This window comes from Suncus etruscus, chromosome 8 (assembly GCF_024139225.1).
Source record: "Suncus etruscus isolate mSunEtr1 chromosome 8, mSunEtr1.pri.cur, whole genome shotgun sequence".
NCBI lineage: Eukaryota > Metazoa > Chordata > Mammalia > Eulipotyphla > Soricidae > Suncus > Suncus etruscus.
In genome coordinates, this window is record NC_064855.1 from 39014228 (window position 1) to 39033978 (window position 19751).

The 19751-nt window shown below is 42.0% G+C and overlaps 1 protein-coding gene across 1 annotated transcript in view; it reads right to left on the reverse strand.

Moving 5' to 3' along the window:
- Positions 1–19467, reverse strand: part of MIPEP (mitochondrial intermediate peptidase) — a 189100-nt gene extending 169633 nt beyond the window's left edge. The window contains exons 1-5 of the mRNA XM_049778451.1: positions 19027–19467; positions 15955–16128; positions 13922–14010; positions 11085–11171; positions 9314–9377 (exon numbers count right to left, since the gene is read on the reverse strand). Of these exons, the coding sequence (XP_049634408.1) occupies positions 9314–9377; positions 11085–11171; positions 13922–14010; positions 15955–16128; positions 19027–19467 (855 nt within the window). The remainder of the gene's footprint in view (positions 1–9313; positions 9378–11084; positions 11172–13921; positions 14011–15954; positions 16129–19026) is intronic.
- Between the last annotated feature and the right edge of the window lie 284 nt (positions 19468–19751).

The window sequence follows — 19751 nt, forward strand, 5'->3', positions numbered from 1 at the left end:
TAAAAAGAATCCTGATTGGGAAAAAAGGAAAAATAAAAATTACTTGAAGATGACATGAAAATATAGAAAAAAATCCTAAAGACTCCATTAAAAAACTATTAAAAATAATAAAACAATACAGAAAATCGGTTGACAACAAAATCTCCAAAACTACTGCATTGTGCTGTACAAGCTATAAACCAAAAGAAGTTTAGGGGATGTGGAACCAAGGAAGCTATCAGACATGAAGTCGTGGTAGGTGCTTTCTTCTGCAGCAACATAAGTCAACTTACCAATAGTGTTGCAAGATAAGGCTTCTGTATCAGGACCCTGAAATGTGCACAAAAGCCTAGCTAGGGACCAACTCTCTGGGAGGACCTGGAAAGGCCCCAAGAGACCTAAGAGGCCTGAAAGACCCCAGGGAAGTCTCAAAAGACCTCACACTGGGGCCCTTAAATTTAAAGTATTGCTATCTAGCCCCCATGTCAGGACCCTGCAAAGTGTGCAGGAAGCTTGGCTAGGGACCATCTGAAGAGTACAAGTGCAAATGAAGCAGTCTTTACCTCTTTATATCCCACCAATATCCTAACTCTAGTCACATAGCCACACAACACATAATAACAACACTCATGTACAAAATTCATAATGGAAAAACAACATAGAATTCTACCATCCGGGGCCGGAGAGATAGCATGGGGGTAAAGCGTTTGCCTTTCATGCAGGAGGTCATTGGTTCGAATCCCGGCGTCCCATATGGTCCCCCGTGCCTGCCAGGAGCAATTTCTGAGCCTGGAGCCAGGAATAACCCCTGAGCACTGCCGGGTGTGACCCAAAAACCACAAAAAAAAAAAAAAAAGAATTCTACCATCCTTAGAAAACAATGATATTAGCCCTGTAGAACCAACCAGTATTAACCATTATATAACCTCTCTAAAAGAGAGGGGCAGTGCTGAAGATGTTGAAGGAGTGGTACCTGCCTAGCGACCCGGAGAGGATTCAGCTAGAGGTGTAGGGACATGTGGTGAGCCACCTCCACTCTGGAGGGGGCACCAGCCCTGCAGCCCAGACCAGACATGACCCAGCAAGGTCTGCACAAAGAGTAAAGCCACTCCATAATGCTCAAACAATTCTAAAAGTCATATAAAACAATTAAACATTTGCATGTAGGATATAAGAAATGATTTTTGAGAATAATACCCACAGTTTCTTTAGCCATTCATCTGTTGAAGGGCATATTGGTTGTTTCCAGAGTCTAGTCATAGCACTACAATGAATATAGGTGTGAGGAAGGGATTTTGAATTGTAAAGAAACTGGTACATATACACAATAAAATATTATACAGCCATCAGGAAAGAGGAAGTCATGAAATTTTCCTAAATATGGATGTACCGTATTTGCCAGCGTATAAGACGACTGGGCGTATAAGGCAACCCCCTAATTTTGCAGTTAAAACATAGGTTTAGGCCTATATTTGCTGTATCAGACAGAATGTTCCTGTGCTGCAACTGTATGTACCACAGTGAGCCAATCACAAACAAGCAAAGATTCAAAGGTTATACTGTAATAGAATTCCTCTCTGACTCTGGCCAATCTGAGCAGGCTTTTTACAGTCTAGATTCGGGTTCAGAACATTGTGTAATTTGCATGCATAAAAAGCCTGCTTGGATTAGCTGAGTTAGAGAGGCCATCCGAGCAGCCTTGCAGTGATTGGTGCAGGATCAAGTTGGAAAATTCGTTTTGTGGCAATATTCAGACAATTTTTGTTTAGCAGCATATTGAAACATTTTTTGGGATATACTCGGTGTATAAGACGAGCCCTGATTTTCAGTTGACTTTTTTTGTTTCAAAAGTCATCTTATATGCCGGAAAATACAGTACATGGTATCATGCTGAGTGAAATAAGTCAAAGGGAGAGAGATAGACAAAGAATAGTCTCACTCATCTATGGGTTTTAAAAAAAAATTAAGGACACTACTGTAATAATCCCCAGAGACAATAGAGATGAGAGCCGGAAGGACAGGCTCACAATATGAAGCTCACCACAAAGAGTAGTGGTACAGTTAGGGAAATAAATACACTAACAATTACCATGACAATCTTAATGAGTGAGAGAAGTAGAATGCCTGTCTCAAAAACAGGCGACGGGGGCCAGAGCGATGATAGCACAGCAGTAGTGTGTTTGCCTTGTACACGGCAAGGACCCCAGTTTGAATTCCAGCATCCCATATAGTCCCCTGAGCCTGCAGGATTGATTTCTGAGCACAGAGCCAGGAGTGACCCCTGAGCACTGCCGGGTGTAACCCCAAAACCAAAATTAAAACAAATCAAATACAGGCAAGGGTTGGGAAGGAAGGAAGGATGGGGGCATTAGTGGTGAGAATGTTTCACTGGTGAAGGGGGATGTTCTGTTTATGACTGGAACCCAACTACAATAATGCTTGTAATCATGGTGCTTAAATAAAGATTTATTTATGGGGCCGGAGAGATGGCATGGAGATAAGGTATTTGCCTTGCATACAGAAGGACGGTGGTTCAAATCCCGGCATCCCATAGGGTCACCTGTGCCTGCCAGGGGCGATTTCTGAGAGTATAGCCAGGAGTAACCACTGAATGCTCCCTGGTGTGACCCAAAAACAAATAAACAAACAAACAAAAAATATATATATGAAAAGAAACATGAATTTGAATCCAGAGAGATAGTTTAGTAAGGTAATACCATACATTAAGCCACCTTACATTCAATCCCCAGGACCATATAGTGACCCCTGAACACAGAGCCAAGAGTAAACCCTGAGCACTACCAGATGAGACCCAATGTTATCCATCAGCACCAAAAATATATGTATACGTAAGCTTACATAAAATAATAACACCCTAAAAGAGAGAGAAAGAGAGAATAATACCCAAAGAGAATAGAAACCCATACCAGGAGGACTGGTCCTTAGTAGGAAGTTTGTCAAAATGTGGGGAGAGCCATTAGGTTAAAAAATGACCTCTATGGCAAGGATAGTGGTAAATGAGCACTCTGGACAAAACTGGGGGATGAAAGGAAGTAAAATGATAAGCATGGTATCCTTTCAGTAAAGCTGCAAACCACAGTGCCTAAAAGATAAAATGAAAAAAGAAAAGTGCCCTAGAAGGCAGGCTCAGGGGCAGAAGGGAAACTGAAGACATTGGGGGAGGGGGTAGTAGACAATGTAGGGAAGTAGGGAAGGATGCTTGAACAATGTACAACTAACTGAGAGTCAGTCACCAACAATTTTGTAACTTTGTACCTCATAGTGATGCAATAAGTTTTTAAAGGTTTTTAAAAAATTTAAAAATACCACTGGCAATCACATCAAAAGAATCCTAAAAACCAAATGCAGAAAGGAAGTTAAAAAAAAACTTACATATTGATAACTGTTATATTCTGTTAGAAAAAATGAAGACAGACATTGGTGAAATAGTATAGCGGTTAGAGTGCTTGCCTTGCACACAACCAACACACATTCAATACTGTCCTTCAATGGTCCTTCAAACCCCAACAGGACCGATCCTTGAGCAGCATAGAGCCAAATGTTAATGTTAGCCCTCAGCATAGTATCGCTAGCTGTGTCCCATCTCGATTTAAAAAAGAAAGAAAGAAAGATAAAATGCATTCTGTGCTTGTGAAAACAAAGAATATTGATAAAATTATTAACAATAATTGATATGATTAATATAATTATAATACAATAGATATTTGGTGCAATCATACTCAAAATCCTAATGTCATTCTTCAATGAAATAGATCAAACATTACTGAAATTCATATAAAATCATAAAAATCATAAACAGTCAATGTAATCCTGACAATAGAATAATAATGTTCTGGGGCTGGAGAGATAGCATGGAGGTAAAGCGTTTGCCTTTCATGCAAGAGGTCATCGGTTCGAATCCCAGCATCCCATATGGTCCCCTGTGCCTGCCAGGAGCAATTTCTGAGCATGGAGCCAGGAGTAACCCCTGAGCACTGCCGGGTGTGACCCAAAAAAAACCACAAAAAAAAAAAAAAAAAAAAAAAAAAAGAATAATAATGTTCTCACATCCTCAGGTTTCAGTTATACCACAAATCTATGGGGATCAAAATAGTATGATATTAGAATAAAAATAGACAACACATAGCAAGAATTTAGAGTCCAGAATTAAATCTTTATACATGGGGCCAGAGAGATAGCATGGAGGTAAGGCATTTGCCTTGCATGCAGAAGGTTGGTGGTTTGAATACCCGGCATCCTATATGGTCCCCCGAGCCTGCTAGGAGCGATTTCTGAACATAGAGCCAGAAGTTAACCCCTGAGTGCTGCAGGGTGTGACCCAAAATCCAAAAAAAAAAATCTTTATACATATTTATGTATATACGAATAGCCAATTTACAATAAAGAAGTCCAAAGAAAACCTAGAATAAAAATGTCTGCAATAAATGGAAACTCAACAAGTCACATATAAGAGAATAAAGCTGATCCGATCTTTTGCACAAAAGGTAAAGTTAACTTCAAACTTGGTTTCAAACCTAAAATCATGAAATTTTTTAAATGGGCAAAATATTCCAAGTCATTGGCTTCACAGATGTCCTCAGGGATGTGGATCCAAAGATAAGAGAAACAAAGAAAACACATACTAATGTAACTACATTAACCAAACTGAGAGCATCTGCAGAGGAGAAATAAATCATTAAAACAAGACCAAATGAATGGGAGAAAACTCATTCCTACATCACGCACTTTTAAACAGGGTATCTATGGTGCATTTCATAAAGGGTAGTTTCTTTAAAGTCTCAGTATGATGGGGCCAGAGCAATAGCACAGTGAGTAGAGAATTTGCCTTGCACGCGACTAATCCAGATTCAATCCCTGGCATCTCTATGGTCCTCCGAGCACTGCCAAAAATGACCCCTGAGCACAGAGCCAGGAGTAAATCCTGACCACTACTGGGTGTGACCCCAAAACAAAAACCTCAGTAAGAAAACAAAGCACCTCGTGAAAAGTGCAAGAAGAGGACTAGAAAGGCAGCTCAGAGCGTTGGAGCTTATGTCTGGCATTTGCAAGGCTCCAAGTTTGATCCTTGATGGCAGAGCCAAGCCCTGCAGCATTGACTCAAGAATCACCAGATGTGACAACTATTAAAAGAAAGGGAAAATGTGTGAGGCCCTGGGTTCAGTCCCTCCTATCACAAAAAAAAAAAAAAAAAAAAAAAAAAAAGGAAAATGGGATGGAGGTGAAGAGATGAACAGACACTTTCCTAGAGAAGAAATGCAGATGGCCATCAAGAATATTAAAAGATGGAGCCTGAGAGATAGCACAGTGGTAGGGCATTTGTCTGGCACATGGCCAACCCAGGACAGACCCTTGTTCAATTCCCAGCATCCCATATGGTCCCCCAAGCCTGCCAGGAGCGATTTCTGAGCACAGAGCTAGTAGTAACCCAAGTGCTGTCAGGTGTGACCCAAAAGGCTCACTATCAAAAAAATAAACACAAAAAATAGCCAAAATAACAGTGCTGAGAATGTGGAGAAAATGTAGTTCTCATATGGTGTCAGTAGAAATGTAAATTGTTCTAGCCTCTAAGGAAAACAGTTTGATTTCCAAAAATGTTAAAAATAGGAGACCAGAGAGATAATACAGTGGGTAAACCTTGCATGCAGCCAACCCAAGTTCAGCTCCCAGCATACCATATAATTCCCCTAGCACTACTAGGAATGATTCCTGAGTAGAGTCAGGAATAACCCTTAAGCATTGCCATGTGTGCCTCCCCCCATAAAAACCCCACAAAATATTAAAAGTAGAATTACCAAACTGGGGAGATAGTATATAAAGGGAAGGCAGCTCCATACATATAGCTGAGCCAGGTAGTGGTCACCACATACAGTCTCCCAAGCCTCACCAGGGTTGATCCTTAGGTACACATTAAGAAGTAAGCCCTGAGTCCTGCCAGGTCTGGCACAAAAAGAGTATTAACATTACAATATAATAATGGTGAATACAAAAAAAATAATAGTGAATACAAAGAATATGGTATACATATACACAATGAAATTCTATTTAAGGGGCCAAAGAGATAGCATGGAGGTAGGGCGTTTACTTTACATCCAGAAGGATGGTGGTTCAAATCCCAGCATCCCATATGGTCCCCCATGCCTGCCAGGGACGATTTCTGAGCACAGAGCCAGGAGTAAACCCTGAGTGCTGCCAGGTGTGACCCAAAAAACAAAGAAAAAAAAAAAGAAATTCTATTTAAGATGAATCTTGGGCCAGAGCAATAGCACTGGGATTAGGGCTCTGCCTTAATGTGTCTGACACAGGTTCAATCCCCAGCATCCTATATGGTCCCCTGAGCCTGCCAAGAGTAATGTCTGATCACAGAGCCAGGGTAACCCTGAGGGCCACCAGGTATGGTCCAAAAACAAAAACAAAAAGATGAATCTTCTGTTTTCTTTTTTTTTAAGGTTTATTATAGTCTTTATTTTTTAATAATATCCTTAAATACCATGACAACAAACATGATTATAGTTAGATTTCATTCATAAAAAGAATACCCCCGGGCCCAGAGAGATAGCACAGCAGTGTTTGCCTTGCAAGCAGCCGATCCAGGACCAAAGGAGGTTGGTTCGAATTCTGGTGTCCCATATGGTCCCCCGTGCCTGCCAGGAGCTATTTCTGAGCACACAGCCAGGAGTAACCCCTGAGCACCACCGAGTGTGACCCAAAAACCAAAAAAAAAAAAAAAAAAAAGAATACCCCATTCACCAATGCAACATTCCCATTACCAATGTCTCCACCTCCCCCCTCCCGCCTGTATTTAAGACAGGCTTTCTATTTCCTTCACTCATTAACACTGTTATATTTCTCAGTGCAGTTATTTCTCTAACTGTACCCTCCATTCTTTGTGGTAAGCTTCATATCATGAGCCAATTTTTCCAGCCCTCATCTCTATTGTCTCTGGGCATTATTATAATAATGTATTTTATTTTTCATAAAACCCATAAATGAGTGAAACTATTCTGTGTTTATCTCTCTCCCTCTGAATTTATTTTCTGACTTGTTCCACTCAGCATAATAGATTCCATGTACATCCACGTTTAGGAAAATTTCATTACTTCATCTCTCCTGATAGCCGCATAATATTCCATTGTGTATATGTAGCACCGTTTCTTTAGCCATTCATCTGTTGAAGGACATCTTGGCTGTTTCCAGAGTCTGGCTACTATTCACAATAAAGGTGTGAACATATATGAATATAGGTTGTGAAGAAGGGAATTTTTTATTGTGTTTTTGTGTTCTTGGTGTATATCTCTAGGAGCGGTATAGCTGGATTATATGGGAGCTCAATTTCCAGTTTTGTTTTTTGTTTTTGTTTTTTTTGGTTTTTGGGTCACAATCGGCGGTGCTCAGGGGTTACTCCTGGCTGTCTGCTCAGAAATAGCTCCTGGCAGGCACGGGGGACCATATGGGACACCGGGATTCGAACTAACCACCTTTGGTCCTGGATCGACTGCTTGCAAGGCAAATGCTGCTGTGCTATCTCTCCGGGCCCCAATTTCCAGTTTTTTAAGGAATCTTCATATTGTTTTCCATAAGGGCTGGATGATAAAACATTCCCACCAGCAGTGACTTCTTTTCTCCACATCCCCTCCAGCACTGATTGTTCTTGTTCTTTGTGATGTGTGCCACTCTCTGTGACATGAGATGGTACTTCATTGTTGCTTTGATTTGTATCTCTCTGATGATTAGTGATGTGGAGCATTTTCTCATGTGCATTTTGGACATTTGTATTTCTTCTTTGAGAAACTGTCTATTCATTTCTTCTCCCCATTTTTTTTTGTTGTTGTTTTTTTGGGTCACACCTGGCAGTGCTCAGGGATCGATCACTCCTGGCTTTACACTCATAAATTTCCCCTGGCAGGCACAGGAGACCATATGGGATGCCAGGATTCAAACCACTGTCCTGCACGAAAGGCAAACGCTCTACCTCCAGGCTAGCTCTCCAGCCCTCACCCATTTTTTGATGGGGTTAGATTTTTTTTCTTGTTAATTTCTGTCAGTACCTTGTATAACTTTGATATTAGGCCCTTATCTGATGGGTATTGGGTGAATAGCTTCTCCCATTCTGTGGATCCATTTGTTTCCTAGACATTATTTCCTTTGAGGTACAGAAGCATCTCAGCTTAATATAGTTCCATCTGTTTATCTCTGCTTCAACTTGTTTGGAGAGTGCTGTTTCCTCCTTGAAGATGCCCTTAGTCTCAATGTCTTGGAGTGTTTTACCAACGTGTTGTTCTATATACCTTATAGTTTTGGGTCTGATATCAAGGTCTTTAATCCATTTGCATTTAACCTTTGTGCAGGGTATTAGAGATCTAAGTTTGTTTTTTTCCAAATGACTGACCAGTTTTCCCAACACCACTTGTTGAAGAGGCTTTCCTTGCTCCATTTTGCATATATGGGATAGAAAGAAAGGAACAGAATATCCAGTAAAAGCAAACTTTTGGGCTATAGCCCTAAAGCATATACAGTTTGCAAATCAATGTTATCTCAATTAAAAAGATAAAACTGTGATTTAGTCAAAAATGTTCTACTCCTTGGCTGAGAGGCAAATGAAAGGTCTGGAGAGCAAACTCTGCTTGCAGGAGCTGGTGGTGAGATTCCTAGCATTATATGGTCCCTTCACCACTACTAGAAACAACCTTTGAACACTAAGCCAGAATAACCCAAATATTATGGCCCTCAAAATCCAAAATTACAAACGATATGTGTAAATCTGTAAAGGTCTTAATGATGTTCCTTGGTCTTGCATTTCCAGATCTAAATCTTCCAAATCTTAACTTTCCTACACCCTTCAGCCTATTTGGATGACTGACATCTAACACCTCAAGTGTCTCTAGAAATGTCTTATTTCATTTTTTTTCCTTTTTCTCTTTTTTTCCATATTTTTTATTTTTTTATTTTTATTTTTTTGCTTTTTAGGTCACACCCTGTGATGCTCAGGGGTTACTCCTGGCTAGTTGCTCAGAAATCGTTCCTGGATCGGGGACCATATGGGACACTGGGGATCAAACCAAGGTCCATCCTGGATCAACCGCATGCATGGCAAATGCCCTACTGCTGTGCTATTACTCTGGTCCAAAATGTCTTATTTCTTAACTACCATGGATGACAGCTAGAGTGTATATGACTTCCAAATATAAGTTACAAAAGATTAACATTTCATAATACACAAATTCAAGCAAAATAAAAAGTCTACAACCATTACACTGGTAAAAACCAAATTAACATTACTGAGAACAAAAAAATTCAAACCCAGAAAAGTAGTTACCTTGTCTTCATCTAGATGAATTCCACTGATTTCAAAATCAAACATAAACAGTTCAGCCACTCGTCTACAAATAAAATAGGCCCCAGGTTATAACAGGTAATAAAAACTGCAACCATGTTTTTTGGGTATTTTTTTTTTTTGGTGAAACAACATGATTACCAAAAGCTAGAGCTCTCTTTTTCTCTCTCCTCTCTCCTCTCTCCTCCCTCTTCCCCCTACACACACACACACACACACACACACACACAATTTTGTTTGGTGCCAGAGTGGCTGAACTGTTTATGTTTGATTTTGAAATCAGTGGAATTCATCTAGATGAAGACAAGGTAACTACTTTTCTGGTTTTGAATTTTCTGTACGATCTGTTGCGATGTCCCTCTTTTCATTTCTAGTTTATTAGGATTTTCTCTTTCTTTCTGAGTCTTGCTAGTGGTTTATTGATCTTGTTTATTTTTTCAAAGAACCAGCTCTTGATTTCACTGATCTTTTTGATTGCTGTGGTGTTGGTTTTCCAGAATTACAATCCATAAATTACTGCTCTAAGTTTCATCCTTTCTGCTTGTTTTGCTGGTCATTTTTCCAGATTCTTAAGTTGTATAGTCAAGTTATTTATGTGAACCCTGTCTTCCTTTCTAATGAATTCTTGCATAATTATGCAGTTTTTTTTTATAGCTATGCTTTTTGGAAAAGCTAATTTAACTAAAACTTTCCAAGGAGAAAATATATCAATATGTCAGATTAGCAAATGTACTGACCATGGGGAATACTTTTCAATGGCTCAAGAGCTAATCCTTCAAGAAATGCATCAAATAATAAAATGATGCTGTTAGACAATTTAAATTATTCTTTTGTTTGGGGGCCACACCAGGCTGTACTCAAGGCTTATTCCTGAGAACAAGTCCCTGCACTTGGGGACTGATCTTGGAAGACTCAAGGAACATGAGTTACCCAGGATTAGTATTAATTAAAATAATCATTCATAACTGAACCATTCTCTACACATGTAACTTGCTTGTGTAGGCTCAAAGGTATAGAATGAACAGAACAGAGGAGATTAAATCCTTGCTCTCAGGAAGTGTCCAGCCTATTGAGGCAGTGGGAGGGTGAATCTTCAAAGAGAGAAGATGATGTGAGAGGAATAAGAACAAAGGAGGAAAAAGTAGAATAAGAAGACAGAACAAGACCCAAGAAGAAAGCAAGGTTCCTACTAAGTAACAAAGGCAATGTGGAAATCATGTGGAAATTGTGATCATAGAAGAGAGACCCCAGAGTCCAAGGACCAATCAGTGCAAAACCATTGGTCTGACCTATCTAGTCACCACCACCGTGAATACAAAGAAATGTGTTGGACATAGAGACATTCAAGAAATAGTTAGCTAGAAAGACGAGAATCTGAGAGAGGCTGGAAGGTGATTTAGGACCCTTAAATACTAATTACTAAAAAGCTGGCACTCTTAGGGAACACCTATTAATGGGGGTCCTATATTTACTCTTATCTGCCTCCTCTCCTAAGACTTTTGTATTAGTTGCTAAAGGACCCTTTGATATGTAAAAGCCTACTAGGTTGGATTAACAAAGAGGCAACTCTCACCATTTGCTCATCTTCCTATGTTTACTGTACAGGAAGAAGAGTCAGGGTGCTTAGTCCACAAGGATCTGAGTCCCCTAAACCCCTCCTTTTCCTTCTTATGTTTATCTTATTTTCTTAATCCTCACAGTGCCCTGTTTCAGGCCCATTCACCCTAAACTGATCCCAAACAGGAATGCATACCTGGTTTCAGGATCAAGGGACTCCATAAGTTCCTTATCAGCTAGTAATTTTTGCAAACTTCGATATAATTCTACATTTGTGTTCAACCTAAAAAAAAATCACAAATAAGAAAATCTGCTCATTTTCTAATTTTTATTTTTAACTTTATATAAAGAACAGTGTCAAATTCCAGCATGCATATAAGCAGAGATTAAAGACAGGGAATTTTATTAAGGTTTGCTTTTACTTAATTTATACCAGGACTAGAACTCAGAGAAGGCCAGTCTTTCAGGGGAAGTGTTAAGATATAAACAGCTCTGTAAGGCAAAGGATATATTTTGATTACATATTTACTACAGGGGTTGGAAGTCATAGCCAGTGTTGCTTAGGGACCATTCTTGGTGGGACTCAGGAGACCCTGTGTGGTGCCAGGGCGTAGAACTGGAATCACCTATGTACAAGGCAAGCACCTTCCTGCTTTGCTATGGCTCCAATCCCACAAAGGACACCTTAAGACTCCAGCTGGGGTGAGATGACCTATAAAGCCAGAAGAATGCACTCATAGGTGACCAAATAATGTTATCTATGGGGAAGCAATTCCCAGAGGCAAGATACCAATAATCTTTTGTCTTTAACAGGAAGTATGGCCTAATATGGTGGAAGCTGAACAATCACTAGGATGTGAGCATTCTAAACTAGACACTCAAAATTGAGTTCCCTTGGGATTACACCCTTGGGAATATCACAGCCTATCACTGTCATCCTGGCTGCTTATTGGGACTTCCTCAGCTCACATCACCTCAAGCTATCATAAGGCAGAGCTGCTTAAATTTTTTTTCATTTCAGGAACCCTCTTCAACTGAAAAACCCAGCAGAGACAAGGAACACTTCTGAGTCACTGCACAGCTGTTTCAGAATTAATTTCTGGTTAAAGGGTCTCCTAAAACCTTCTACTGCTGCTAAATTTTGTGTGAGGCCACATCCAACCACATGACCCCATCTGGGCTTGTGAGAAACTATTGAGAAGCAGGATCCTGAGGGCTGACATGTAACACAGGTCAGTCGTCTCTAAGTAGTCGAGTCAGCCTGTCTGTGGTCAGTGTCTGAGAACTTCTCAACCCAATCCACATCTCCTAGTCAAGTCACAAACTTCCTGCCTAAATACCAAAACTTAGAGCAAATGCATCTTTCTGAGAATCTACCTCTGCTTGGTAGACACTCAGAAAAGAGATTAGTTCTGAAAGCCTTCTGCTACTCCCACTCAGGGGCTCAAGGCTACTCTAGCTTCAGTCAGCTCACAATCCAAACCTTCCACATTTCTAGGAATCAAATGTCACTACAGTGCTCCTGGGCCAGCCCAACACTAAGGCAATGAAGGCAGTCACCACTAAACATTAACAGTGAACAAGGGAGCACAGGAAAGAGGACATCAGTGTAGTGGACAACTCCTGCTCAGCTCATCCACCAGCTCTTCATATCAAAGGGAAGTTGGCAGTTGAGAGGCAGCTGCACCATCCATGCCTCAGAAGTCTGGGCCACTATTCTGTTATATGGGAGAGTTAACATTTTGGCCTAGGCATGGCACTCATTCTAAGAAAACACACTTTTGTCTACTACTGAAAAATAAATCAGGTTGACACTGACCTGATAAATCACCCATCAAAAACCAACAGAAGCTCCAACTGTGGAGCTATGGTTCAGTCAAAATAAAGGGAAAATGAGTGAATTGTGCACCGAGAACCAACTCTCCCGTTGGTTCAACACTCCAGTGGCTCAGCAGGTCCAAACTTTTCAGGCAGGCCCCAGTGCAGTGGTAGGAGTCATGAGGATAAACAGACCAATTCACTCTTTACAGAGTAGCAATGGCCTCTAACAAACATTCTCACAAAATCTCATTATCTCTACCAATCCCAAGTGTCCTCCCATAAAATAAGACCCAACCTCCACTGAATTTAACATTTCCTGAGACCACACAAAACAGATAAGCAGGGTGCCTAGGACCAGAAGCTCTGGCTCACTTCCTGAGGCCTCTCCTCAAGCTCTTATTTCATCTGAGAAATCCCCCTTTCAACCCCTCAAGAAGTCTTGCTAAATCCTCCAAGAAGTCTTGCTAAACTAAAGAAACCACCACTTTTCCCTCCACAAAACGTTGTTTTCTGGTGTATCTTGGCCCAAGTCCTGTTGTTCTCAGATGTTCTTTGAGTGCTTATGGATGTAGAATAGCCACATAAACATTATTACCTTAGTGTAATTTGAATTAACAAGCTCTTTAAAGTGCTAGTATATATTTAAATTTACACAATAATCACTTTAAAATGACTCATTTCATTATAGTCTCAGTTCTCAAAGACACCACCCTGCAGACCTCCACTCCCAACTCTAAAGGAACTACAAGGACAGGGCATGTAGAGAATGCTGGCTTTTGACCTGTGCCAACGGGTTGTACCAGCAAGTACATCACAATCTAGTAGTTCCAAGTTGTGCTAAGATATCAAAAACATATGACACTGTGTAACATTATGCAACTAAGACACTGTTCATTTCCCATGTGCCCAATACCGTTAAAAGAAATTTATGCATCATCATCCTTTCTTCACCACAACCCTGAGAAAGAATAATTTCATGACCCATGTGACATGAAAAGGACCTCTGTGACTGAGCAGAAATTAGAGCCCAGAGTCCTCTGCCAGTTTTGGGAAAGTCAAGCTGGAGGTTATCCTCAGAATCCTTTCTCCTCTCCCCAGCCTAGGTAACTATGTAAATATGGTGGAATAGTAAGGAAGTAACCCTTTGGACAAGCATCCTAAATCCTCAAAATCCTGTGTAACCCAACAATGTAAGGAAGGGTGAAAACCTACTTTTCAACCATGGTGCCAATATTTCGACAGGCTTCTTCAGCTGCATCTCGGAAAGCTGGCTCTGGGTGAGCAATCTTCACAAAGTCAGCCTGACAAAAAGAGAAACACAATACCAAAATAACACCCCATGGAAAACATTCTTCCAGGATCTCAGTCTGAAAAATGAAACCATATGCTTGAAAATGTGTCATTTGCCCCAGTCCATACATTTACACCAGTACAATTTTCTCAAACTGGAAGGCAAAATAGCTTCCTTCTGAGCATCTGTTACTCCTTGCAAGTAAATTTGTTGCATTCAAAATACTTTTCCTAATGACAATCTTTGTATTCATTGTTCAAATATAAACACCAATAAATTCTTCCTAATTCTGTAATTAAAATAAAAAATTAACCTCTTGCTTCAGAAATTCTAAAATAATTTTGGGGGAAGAAATTTAGGGTACAACCTAAATTTTGCTTGGGGGCTACTTCCAGCTCAGATATCAATCTGAGATTTGCTTGGGGACCTACATAATGCCAAGAAACAAACCCTTGTATGGCCCCAACCTCAACACAACCCACCCCCAAAAATGTGGTTCTTTTGGACTGAGAGATCATGCCTATCTCAGCATGGACTCCTTAGTTATGAAGAGACTTCAAATTCAACTTCAAAATAAAAAGATATCCCTAACATCACATATGGTCCCCGAGCCTGGCAGAAGCAATTTCTAAGCACAGAGCCAGGAGCAACTCCTGAGTTTTGGTGTGGCCCAAAAACAAAATAAATAAAATAAAAAGATATGGGGCCAGAGCAATAGCACAGCTGTAGGGCATTTGCCTTGCACGCAGCTAATACAGTACGGACCTCAGTTCGATCCCCAGTGTACCATATGGTACCCCAAGTCAGGAGCAATTTCTGAACGCATAGCCAGGAGTAACTGTTGAGCACTACCGGGTATGGCCCAAAAACCAAACAAAAATAAAAAATAAAAGATAAAATGGTGGGAGTTTTTTGGGGTAAATTGTAAATTGTAAATCCAGACTTGTACAAGTAAAACACCTGGCTCTAGTACTTCAATACAGATAGATTCAGAACCCTCTCATCTCTCACCCATTAAAAAGTCTTTTAATACAGTCTATTAAAACTTTATTTTTACTTATTTACTTTGGTTTTTGAGTCATACCAGGAGATGCTCAAGAATCATACCTGCCTCTACACTCAGAATTACTCCTGGAAGGCTCACAAAATTATATAGGATACCAGGGATCAAACCTCGATCAGCTACGTACAAGGCAAATTATTATCCAGCCCCTGAACGTTTATTTATTTTTTTTTGGGCCACACCCATTTGACGCTCAGGGGTTACTCCTGGCTATGTGCTCAGAAATCGCCCCTGGCTTGGGGGGGACCATATGGGACTCCTGGGGATCGAACCGCGGTCCGTTCCTTGACTAGTAAGGCAGACACCTTACCTCTAGCGCCACCTTCCCGGCCCCTGAACGTTTATTTTTAACTAGAAGGCTTTTTTTCTTAAAAGATCTGTGAGGCTGAAGATATGATATAAAGAGGTAAAGCTGACTCCAAAGTGACTGTTGCAAGGCCAGGAATATAGCGCAGGGGTAGCTTTTCATGTAGGAGGTTCGTTGACCTCCAACAGCACCACATATGGTCCCTTGATCCCTGCCAGTAGTGATTCCTAAGCCAGGAATAAATCCTGAGCACAATAACGTATGACCCAAAAACACACACAAAAAAAAAGATTGAGGAAAAATTGATCTTTCATAAGAGCAATTTTCTTATATATTGCATGCATGAAAACCATCAAAGCTTCTTTGCCATAAGCCATCATATCTTTATTATATGTATCACATATGCTCCATAACTACACACATTAAAGCACATTGTCAGTATAATCTTTATCTCTGGATTCTCCATTCTTCAGGACAAACTGTACTCAGCAGAGAGAATACAGTTGGTTTTAAGCTCACAGCCTAACACCAACCTTAGTAACCAACTTCACAGACATGATCAACATGCCTGCCTAGGCACTCACCAAGTCAGCTACGCTACACAAGCAATCCGAGAGCTCGTCGAATAGGAGCACGATGCCAGGCCCAGGTGGCAGAGTACAAGCCCGCTCCACTAGCCAGTCCGTCCTTCGCAGGGCATTTTCTTGTGCAATGCGGAATCCTTCTGGGGAACTAAGCTCAGGCACTCCAAAAAGACCCTGAAATCCAAAGCACATTTCCAACTTCCTGAAAAGGTGTCACTTTCTGAATACATTCCTAAGAGTTTACAGTTCCAGTGATAGGAGCAATCACTCTCCTAACATAGATCTCATTTCATGGCCTTTAGACTAAATACCACTTGACAGTACAAGCCAGAAGTGCAACCCAACAGTAGAGTTCTTGCTTTATATGTGAGAAGCCAATTTCAATCTGGCAGCACACACAAAAAAGGAATAGTGATTACTTTTCCAATTTTTAATTACTTCATTTAAAAAATAAAACTAAGAGCATGGGTTCAAAATATAGCTGTTACTACTGAAAGGACTTAATAATGATTATAAAAGTAAATGAGATAGCACAACAGCAAGGCGTTTGCCTTGCATGAAGAGGACAGTGGTTTAAATCTCAGCATCTCGGGCCGGGCGGTGGCGCTGAAGGTAAGGTGCCTGCCTTGCCTGCGCTAGCCTTGGATGGACCGCGGTTCGATCCCCCCGTGTCCCATATGGTCCCCCAAGCCAGGAGCAACTTCTGAGCACATAGCCAGGAGAAACCCCTGAGCGTTACCGGGTGTGGCCCAAAAACCCAAAAAAAAAAAAAAGAAATCTCAGCATCTCATATAGACCGTGGAGTCTGCCAGGAGCGATTTCTGAGCGTAGAGACAGGAGTAGCCCCTGAGCGCTGCCGGGTGTGACCCAAAAACCCAAAACATATATATATATATATATATATATATATATATATATATATATATATATATATATATATATATATACACACACACACAGTAGTAATAATAACAGGGTCAGAGAGATTCAGTGGGTAAGGGGCTTGCCTTGCACATAGCTGACCTGAGTTCTTCCATGCCCAGCAATTCAATATTTTGAAAATGGTAAAAATCACTCATCTAATGGGTATGACATTTTTTTAACAGTTAAATCACTGGTAAGGCATAAAAAAAAAATAACCATTAAATACAGGAGTGCTCTGGATGTGATATAGTTTCACTTGTTAAACTACATAATCACAGAGAGCCTGAGGGTTCTTTGACTGTTTACATAAACATTCAGTCTTGGTTTCAGTCTGAAGGTGGCTTGAAGAGGGGATGAGAAGGGGGAATGCAGGATCATGCCCAGTGGTGTCCAGGGCCTACTCCTGCCTCTGAGCTCAGGGGTCACTCCTGGTAGGGCTCTGAGGAACATATAGGTGGCCAGAGATCACACCCGAATTAGCTGTGTGAAAAGCAAATGCCCTTCCTGCTGGACTATCACTCCAGCCCCTGGAAACAATCATACTCGAAGGGGGCAAAACTGGAAGAGCTTGACTCTGCTCTCTACATTTCTGGAGCAGTAATTTCTGCACACCTATAGGTCCTTTTATTTGTTCTATGAGTAGAAAGCGGAACTGCTTGGAGCAAGAATCCTGTACTTGGGGCTCAGCACAGAGGGTAGGAAGTTTGCCTTGCAGGAGGCAGACCTGGGATATCATATGATACCAATCCCCGGCATACCGTATGATATCTCAGACCTGCCAGGAATAATTTCTGAGCATAATTTCAGGACTAGCCCAAGTGCTGCTGGGTGTGGTCCAAAAAGCAAAAGAAATAAAACAATTTTGTCCTTTATCACTTTCTATTTTGGGTTTTTGGGTCACACCCTGAGGTGCTCAGAGGTCATCTTGATGTTTAGGATAGAATCAGGATCAGTTGCACAGAACTAGGGACTAAACCTCTGTACTATCATCCCAGCCCTACTTTAACAGTGACACCATGAGGGAAATTAATGAATAAAACGCATCAATGTTGCATATGCTTTGTAAATCAACTCTGCAAGCACACTGATTTGGGAAAGTATCAAAAGTAAAGCTTTCTTCCAAGAGTAGCAGTTCCTGCATGAAGCTATTAACTGTGTATTAAACATGTATTAAACTGAAGAAAATGAGAAAGAATAGAATCAGAATCAAAAATTAATTTTTATAGGAAATTATTCTTATTCTATATGAACTAGTTCTACTTCCTACTACACCTCCCCAACTACTCTTGGGAATGCTAAATCTACAGATCTTTTTTTTTTCTTTTTGAGCCAAAAAACTAAGGCCCGCATTTGAAAATCTGGTTTCAGTATCTACAATGACCATCTAAGAAAGAAAAATCCAATCAGTTAAAAACAGAATGACTACGTCTACCCACCCCACTGGAAAACCATAGCAGCAAATTCCATCTAAAAAATAACTACAAAGATAATGACGAAAGGATAAAATTATAATCATTATAGTATCAAATCGCTGAATCTTAAAATGAATGGTATCATGACATTTTGAAGATGCCAAAAAAAAAAAAAATGAATGTAACAGCCCAAAGTGATCATAAACTTCACAAATGCAGAGAGATCGGGTGGGTTTCTTTCCAACTTTCACTTTCACTAAGGACTGAGCACAGAGGACGGTGCGAGGCAAAATGGGCACTTCTTGGGTGCCACACACACCCCCCAAGGGTCTGGGGTTCTGGAGGGAGGCAAAAGGCCCACATACTGATTAAAGGACAAGAGGGAAGCCAGGCGTTCTCATCAAGGGTTTCCTGCGAGAAGAAACGCACACAGGCCACGTGAAGTCAAGTTGTGAGTCTTGACAACAGAGCTAAGTGACAGCGGAGAGCGTGCGTGGGATAAAAGCCCAAGGGGGGCGTCCTGCCCGGGGCACGAACATCCGAGGAAGCCAGAGGCCAGACGCAGGGGCCAAGAGGGTCCCGAGAGGACGGCACCGGGCAAGGGACCAAAGCGACCCTGCGGCCCAGCACCGCGCAGAGGCTGCAGGCAAGGTCGCTGGGGAGCTGCCCCTGGGCCCTTCCCGCCGGCTCTTCCCCGGGGCAGCGCTCGGAGCCTCCACGCCACCGCGCCGCTCACCCGGCGCTCGCCGAACAGGTCCAGGCCGCGGCCCTGGGACTTGACATTGAAAGCGGCGCCCACCGGGGCCCAGCGCGTGCTGACCCCTCGGGCCCGAATCTCGCCTCCTAGGCCGCCCAGAAGCGACGGTCCCGGCCGCAGGGGCCGCCCACCGGGACCGGAGCACCCCCAGCGCACAGCATCGCGGCCCCCAGAAGCCGGCAGCGCCGCGCGTTTCCAAGGCAGCGACTCGCGCTGCGTCACGTGACGGGAGCGCTTCCGGGAGGCGGGGCGCGACTCGCCGACCCCGAAGCAAGAGCGTCTCTCCGGCGCCGTGTCAGAGGGCGCCAGAGCATGGCGCCCCCGAGCGGTCGGAGTGGAGAGCGGCAGGAGGCGGTGACTCCTCTGCCGCAAGACCCGGCGAGCGCCGCACCCCCGGCGGGGAAGGCAGAGGCAGAGCATGCACTGGGGCGCCCGCCTACTAAGGACAGCCACACTAGATGGTGCGGAGCTGAGCCTCTATTTTATTTCATTTCATCTCATTTCATTATTTCATTGGTTTGCAAGCCACGTGTCTCCTGCAGCAGCAACCTGCGCTTCTGCTCGGTCTCCTTGTCTTTGCAGGTCTTTGCAGGTAGCAGCAGCCTGGCAAACCGTACAGGCTCCCGGGCCACCTTCCCGAAGACTGGGAAAGCTCGAGGAAAAACTCCCAGATGATGCTCCCAGATGATGGTTTGGAAAACCTC